Genomic DNA, 7,900 nt, shown 5'->3' on the forward strand with positions numbered 1-7,900 from the left:
TCTTGATTGCTGCTCAGTAGACTGCCACATCGGACTGAGGGCTCAACAATCTAATGGTTAAGTCCTGGCGGAGGCAGAAGGATTTGAACGAATGGCAGCGGTGATGAGGGGCTGACAGTAGCACAACAGCAGTATTTATACCCGGGGAGTGTACGGCCCATTTGATGTCGGACACACACGCCGTTCCCGAAATGTCTTTTGAAGCACTCAAATTTTTTTCCCCCCCTTCTCCATTCATTCCATTAACCTTTTTCTTATGGAGCGTCTGGTCTCTTAAAACATGCCTCCGCTCAAGGTCACTCCTCCTACGTGCATACAGAGCAGAGCGTTGCCTTCAGCCACCCAAGTGCACGCGCGGCAGATGTCGGCAGCTCCAGTTGGGCCTCACATCCTTGATTAGACCCGGCCCCAGCCTGCTGGCAGTGGGGCCACCTGGCACCCAGGCTGCCCAGCAAACAGGCCTCACCTGTGGCTAGATGCTGTCTGTCCCCAGCAATGTGACGGCTATCAATGAAAAAAAAACAAAAAAAAAAAGAACCAAAGCCTCCTCCCCTGCTGCGCTTTTCACTCACTCTCGTTGTTATCTTGCTGTAATTCAAATTTTCAAAATGGTACGAGTGTTTTTTTTGGGGTGGGGGGAGTGCGGGGGGGTGAAGACAGTGCAGCGTTTTCTGAAGTTAATTTTCATAAATCTCTGAGACTAATCCAATTACTGCAGTCTGGGGAGGACGGGGCGTCGGTATTATCAAAACACAGCATGGATTTGGTGTTTCTAAGTTGGAGGAGGCTTGTTTGAAGAGCTCATAGATCCATTGTTGTCGGTGCTGCCCCCCCCCCCCCGGCCTCACCCTCCTCCCATTCTGCTGCTGCCTCTTCTTTATTCGTCTGCAGAATGAGCACGGGCTCAATAAATGGCAGCTAGCCCGTAATCTCTGTGCAAACTGGTTTGCGTCTCCGAGGAGCCCAGGATTATATCCTAATGATTAGTGTTTATCTGGATACTGTGTTTGGCTTCACCTCTCTGAGGTCGTGGGGGTCGAACAGGAAGTTGGCTTACGACCTTAGACAAAGGGACGGAATTTCTTGTTCTAAGTATCGGAAAGTTGTGTAGCGTAGAGCAGGGGTCACCAACGCGGTGCCTAGGGGGCACCTTAGGTCAACAAGGGTTTTACTAGGGGGCACCTTAGGTCAACAAGGGTCAACAATTTTTGAATCAGTTCCACTTGGTTCTTGCCACGATGGTAAGAAGTGTCTACCACTGTACGTCCCAGAACTAATAAGTGTTACGATGTTCAAGAAGTCTGTATCAAACACGTAGCTCTTCGAGTTACTAAGAGCTTTAAGTTTCAGAAAGATTAGTGCCCCCTGGTGTAGAGAGTCCGCACTGCACGACATGCGTCAGAGTTATTTGTAAACTCCACAGTTGTAGGTTTAAATCTAAGACAAACACCAAGTTTGCTCAACGTGTTTGTCAACTTTTCTTGACAAAGGTCAACGCTAAGGAAAAAGTTTTTTTTTTTTTTTGCGTTTTCTGTTTCCAAGAAAAATGGGAGTCTGAATTATTCATGGCATTAATTAGGCGGTACTTAATGGAAACGGTTTCACATCGGCCCTGCCCTGCTTCCAGCGACATCGCATTACGTCCTTAATACAGATAAATACTTAATGGCAGCTTTAATTAAATGTTTATACCTGTGATTCTTTTTCAAACCGAGCACTTCCTGTAGAAGTCTTTAAGATTCATGGATGAAAACATTAAATCACTGCTGGGTTTCACTGGTTTTAAGGAAAGTTAGTGAAATTCGGCGTGTCCTCTGAAGTTCCTCTGATGGTTAGGGAGTCCAGTGGAGGAGGAGCCCAGGGAATGGTTGAGGAGAGAGGCTTTCAGGGCTGCAGGGACGGTCCAGGGTTTCTCTGACTCGGTCAGAAATCTTCCTCCCCAGAGAGACTCGCTCCCTCGCACATCTGCTTCCAGTGGACACGAGGGGAGATGATGCAGGACCATCTGGTCAGGAGGAGACGCAGGCTGGAAAAATTGTATTAATTCATTATTTTATTTTTTTCTGATGCTGCCTTCACTGACACGCCTGTTCAGTATGGCAAAGCTCTGTATCAGCGCCTATCTGACCCCTGAGCAAGGTCAAGGATGATAAATAGGTGACACAACCCCCCTCCTCTAACCCCACCTCCGCCCGCTTTTAGAAGTATTTGAAATAGTAAAAAATAGAACAAACATGAAGTCATTTTATACATTGAAATTATTATTTTGACAAATAAAAAACTTCAGTTTCAATACTCGTACCGTACGATCAGACGGTTCTGTGTCACTTTTGACACATAACTGCAGGTGTTGGGGTCGTTTTCAGGCAAGTTTAGCAACGGCTACAAAATTACAGATATTATATTATTTTATTTATTTTTGTATGTTTTTCCTTTAAAGTGTCTTTCATCCTCACAGGGTTCTCTGGTTAGATGTCTCTCCCACTGTAGGGACGTTGTTTGTTTTTTCCTTTTTTCCTCCGAACACTAGCAACAGTCAAACTTTTGGCCTCTCTCTCTTCCTCCTGCTCTCTCTCTCTCTCTCTCTCCCCCCTCTCCCTTCCTCTCTCTTTCCTAGGCCTTTTTGACATTCTTCTATTAATGCATTACCATTGTTTTTTTTAAAACACTGACAATAGAAATCTCTTGACTCTTGATTCTAATCATCCACCACGAGAGTGGTTCCCAAACCGTCTCTGCAGCGCCCCCTTTTGATCAAGCCTGTGCTTGACAATGGTTCCATCACTGCTACTGCTTAAAAAAAAAATTCATACGTATATTATTATTGAACAATGTTAACAAAAATTTACAACACATTATTGTGGCCTATTATTATTGAACAATGTTAACAAAAAATTACAACACATTATTGGGGTCCACCCCTTATTTTGACGTTTGCTTTGTAGATTTGTACCCCTTATTTTGGGAACCACTGCACTGGGGTCTAAGCAATTCTACATTTAGACATTTATTTAGACAAATCTCCACAACGTTTGCTTTGTAGATTTGAGTTTTAATTTTTGCTTTTCTGCCTCTGACTGTTATTATATAATTATTCTCACCCTTGTTTTATTTTCACTCTTTTTTTTCATTGGTCCGTGTCACTGGGTTGTGCCACAGCAGAAATAGACCGTCCTGGAGGTGAAAAAGGCTTCAGAGATAAAGTTAGAATGTTCAGAACTGCTATGCGACAAAGTCCTTGCTCTGTTTACAAGCACCGGGGAAAAAAATCTGTAAAAATAAATACATTTTCCGGGGGGAGTGTAATATTTCGTCCTTAACTGTATACGTTCAGAGGCAGAAAATATATTTTTGGCTCTTGTTCCTCCGCTCTCCCCACATCCATCATCCTCCCTGCCTGTGACCTTGAAGTGTCTGGAGGTCACAGACCAAAGCGACAGAGGTGTGAGAACGCTGCAGAAACTCTGGGTGGTCTGCACGAGCAGAGGGGCACACAGGGGGCGGAGGAGAGCAACTGCCCGCCGCCTCGGGGGTGTTGAGAGGATCGGCGGAGAAGCAGAGCGGGCAATAAGAGGTGGCAGCCCACACAGCAGATGTTGGCCAGTTGCTGTGCGGAAGCGGCACGTCTGTGGGTTCGCTGTGCGTGTGGGGCACACCCAGAGGGAGGGGCGGGCGGCGGAACGTGCCTCGGTTCTCCTGTCATCCTCCACAACGCAGGCCAGATTAGATTGGAGCTGACAGCGGAGGATATTCAATTAGATTGTGCATGTCACTCAGTGGCTTCGATCAGAGTCTCTCCTCGTGCCTTTGTGTTCGCCATCGCAACAAGGGAGAACGCCGCGCGCTCTTGTCTTTTTGTGTCGCTTCCATTTATGTTGACCTCCAACTCTGGACTTCTTCATTATTTCTTTCATTGAACGTAACATGCCAAATGTCAACATTACAAGGGCATGTAAATCCCCTTGATTTGCATTGTTCCCAACGCACATGCTAGGTTTGTGGTCTGACCTAAAGAAACCGCAGGGTTTGAAAAGGACAAATAACGACGTGACGTCGAAGACGAGCTGATTCCCCTTAAATCTGAGCGCTTTTGACCGTTTCCTCTGTCATTTGTCGTTTGCAGGGAAACCAGCAGCACGTGCAGCAGTGACCCCGGCCTCTTTACCAATGATGAAGGAAGACAAGGTATAAAACCGATCACCACCTCATCAACTGTGGGGGTAAAGATTCCAGCAGTAAAGGAGCGTTCACAAGATAGATCAGAGTTGTGTTGGAATCAGGAAGTGAAGGTTTTTGACCACGATGGTGTGGATGCTGGGCACCCAGGCGACTCTAATAAGACGTTGTCATGTCGTGTTAATGAGCGCTGAAGCCTTTGCTAATCTCATTAGCCGCGGCAGAGCCAGGCGGCCTCAGATTTAATAGTTGTCACTACACCTTGACTGTGAGAGGCACGGTTCCTGACTGTGATTCGCTGACTGACAGGTCCGAGAGGAGCTGGCCGTCCTCAGAGCCAAGGGCTGCGGCTGACAGAGCGGCCATGTTTTTTTTTTCAATGTAATTTTACTGTAGCGACCGTGAGAAAAGCTCCTGTAACATCTTGACGTGTCCCCGATCGTAGGTGACGACGAGCAGAGCGACTGGTTCTTCGAAGGCGACTGCGGAGCTGGGACGGGCGTGGCCAGTTTTCAGCTTTCCCTCGAGGACAGCCGGCCGCCACCCACCTTTCTGCTACCAGTGAGACCCTCCAAGAGAGGTAACCTGGGATTATAATGGGGGTTTACAATCTGCTGTTGGTCATGTGACCTGAACACTGTCGGGAGTCAAGTGAAGCCGAGATTGTTGTTTTATAAAGTGTTATTTATTAAAGCTGAATTTTAAACATATAAAAGAATAAGAATATATCAATCAATCAATGTTAATTAACCTTTAAAATTAAATCTCAATCAATGTTAATTAACCTTTAAAATATATACATTTTACATAAATAAATGTTCATAAATACTGACTTTGAACTTTCACCAGTTTTTCATAGGGAAGTGAGGGAATATTTACAGTCAACCATAATATAATAAAATTTAAAATTAATTTAAGCAATACTGTATTAATACTATAATATTATAATACACAATTTTCTTTAATTATTGATCATATAAATATTTAAAATTAAATCAATTTTTTTTTCTGTTTTTATGAGTAAACTGTTCGGAAAAAAACAAAGCTGTTGAATTTTATTACAAAGTAAGTAATATTCGTGGCGTCTCCTGTTGTTCAGTTTAACAGCTACTGTACTTCTGTCATCACAACATCCTCCACCTCCCCCTCCTCCCACCTCTCCCCCCTCCATTTTCCACTTTCACCCTAACCAGCTGAGGCAGATGGCTCCGCACTGCGAGGATTTTTTATTTTTTTTTTAATCCTTTTCTGTAAAATAGTGATTATCAACTGGCGGCCCATGGGCCAAATCCGGCCCGCCAAACCGCCCAATCTGGCCGAAACTGGATTCCAAAACAAAATCACATAATTTGTAAGATTGTGATGTGAAAATGTGATTTTTAGTTTATCCATCCATCTGTCCATAAAAAGTTTGGCCGTTGCTGTTTAACATTGTGATCTTTTTTGTCTTTATTAAAATTATATTTAAATATTTTTTTAGGTTATCATTCTCGACTTCAGCAGCTGCCAGCTTCTGCCGCCTGCTGCTTCAGGAAGGACCGGAGGAGGATCGGCAACAGGGTCAGTAGACGCTTGAGTGGACGAGCAGGTCAGAGGGCAAAGGTCAAAGGGCTCATGTGTCTCATCGTTGTTTGTGTTTTTGTGTTGGTGGAACAGAACAGCCGGATGCCAGTTTTGGTCAAAAGATTGAGGCAGATCTCCCGAGACCCTTACCATCGAGAGTAAGAACCGTTACCTTTTCAACCTGCCGTCGCTGGTTCTGTGTCGTTTCTGTCCTTAAATCCCACTAATCACAACACTTCCTTTTAGCTTTTGGCTGCCCTCTGTTGGGAAGCGAGACAGAAGCCAGGTATGTGGAAAGGAAATTGTTTCCGCCTTCTGTATTTGTACTTTTTTCATTTTTATTTTATTTGTTTTCATACTCGTAATTGTCCTTGATGCTTTCCATTTTCCAGTTCAGCCCTTTGTGTCCGTTACCCGTGTGTCCCATCGACATGATGTCAGAGAGATGTCCCTCCTCAGTCTGCAGAAACAGGTAGATGATGTCATGTTGAATTCAATGGTTCAACGCAGTTCACATGTTGAAGGATTTCTTGAATTAAACGTATAATCCTCAGGGATTAAGGCAGTGTCGGAATCACCAACATTTATGTTACACTGACACTGTGTAATACAGTGATAGAATTTACATTTTTACATTTTCACTGTGTTATAGAACAGTGTTTCCCAAAGACTGGGCCGCGGCCCACCTGAGGGTCGCGACTGTATACAAGACTATATACTGTAGGGTTCAATTCCTAGTCACCTACTGAAGTGATCCGGTCCACTGTGGTAAAGACTCAACCATTACTCTAGACCAGTGTTTCCCAAACTTTTTTCCTGGGGAGCCATATTTTAAAAGTCATAAACCTTTATAAGACATTATTCGTCTGGGGGAGCCATATTTTAAAAGTCATAAACATTTTTTAGACATTATTCGTCTAACTCCTGGGAAACATGATGCGAGACGACCCAAAAAAAAATATCTCTTGCGATCCACCTGAGGGTCACGACCCAGTCTTTGGGAAACAATGCTCTATAGCAGGGGTCATCAACTACAGTATGTTTGTCACAGGGCCAGAAGTTTTCTGGACAGACACCTCGGGAGCCGGACATTCAAATAATATTAAATAAAAATCACAGTTTTGTCTAATGAAGTAACAAGTAGTCAGTGGTGGGAGCAGATTACATCTACTTGATTACATTACAGTACATCTCCGTCTTCCGGAAAGTCCTTCTCCAACTCCATCGTCCAGCCTCACTTGAACTAATGTCCACTGTGTCTTAATCGTCCACTGATGCACAGTGTTACGTTGGACAAACGTCTAAAGGCCTTGACAGTGAGTCAGGATGAAAATAAGACAAACAACACGACAGGAAACGCTTCTTACGCCCAACATCCTGAAGTCAGAGAGCGTTTGAAACAAGACGCCCGGGACGTTTTTCTGACTGTCCTCACAGCTGCGTCCACAGGAGGATTTCTCCGACATGGCCCAAAGTTTTGTCTAAAGTAACTTTTCAAGGTCACTGTTTCCAAACAGACAGAAATGCTACGTGTTGATATCGTTGTGATTCAGTTTCAAATGCCTGCCTTCCTAAGACGGCAGCAAAAAAACATGAAGAAGAAGAAAAAAAAAGATTTACCTAAAAGATATTTGTCAAAGCCTCACATGGCTCCCAGTTAGCCCTGGATCTGTTGGATCTGGATGGAGGACTGTGGGGGACTACAGAGACGAGGAGCAGCCCCTCGGCCTGGAGACTGGGGCTCTCCTTATTGTATTGTTTCCACTTTGCCTATTTATGATGCATTCTTAATTTTGCCTTACACACACACACACACACTACACACACACTCCCTCTCTCTGGGGTTGTTTCACAGAGCGCCTCGGCGCTCCTTGATGAGGGGCAAAAACACGACTGCTATGAAAAGCCCCTGACTTCTTAGGGCTTTCTTTTCTAAACTGGCCCTTTCTTCTCCACCTGAAAGGTTCCTTCAGATTCCAGTTCCAGGCATTGTGAATACTAATTTCTCTCTATTAAAAAGCCCTCATATCCCTGCCATGCTCTCATTTGAATGGTGGACTCGGGGGAGACCTCTTAATTCCTTTATAGTGGGATTCAAGACCCTTCACTTCAAAACGTATAAATCATACTCCCAAAGGAATGACTGAGAGTGGAGCGGGGG

The 7,900-nt window shown here is 44.4% G+C and overlaps 1 protein-coding gene across 6 annotated transcripts in view; it reads left to right on the forward strand.

Moving 5' to 3' along the window:
* The window catches only part of LOC103376762 (G patch domain-containing protein 2-like), a 65,514-nt gene that overhangs the window by 5,654 nt on the left and 51,960 nt on the right, over positions 1-7,900 (forward strand). For all 6 annotated transcript variants that reach the window (XM_017039122.2, XM_008307273.3, XM_025054854.1 and 3 more), the window contains 6 exons: positions 4,124-4,185; positions 4,622-4,756; positions 5,657-5,736; positions 5,833-5,897; positions 5,986-6,025; positions 6,132-6,211. In XM_017039122.2, the coding sequence (XP_016894611.1) occupies positions 4,124-4,185; positions 4,622-4,756; positions 5,657-5,736; positions 5,833-5,897; positions 5,986-6,025; positions 6,132-6,211 (462 nt within the window). The remainder of the gene's footprint in view (positions 1-4,123; positions 4,186-4,621; positions 4,757-5,656; positions 5,737-5,832; positions 5,898-5,985; positions 6,026-6,131; positions 6,212-7,900) is intronic.

This window comes from Cynoglossus semilaevis, chromosome 1 (assembly GCF_000523025.1).
Source record: "Cynoglossus semilaevis isolate Cse_v1.0 chromosome 1, Cse_v1.0, whole genome shotgun sequence".
NCBI classification, from domain to species: domain Eukaryota; kingdom Metazoa; phylum Chordata; class Actinopteri; order Pleuronectiformes; family Cynoglossidae; genus Cynoglossus; species Cynoglossus semilaevis.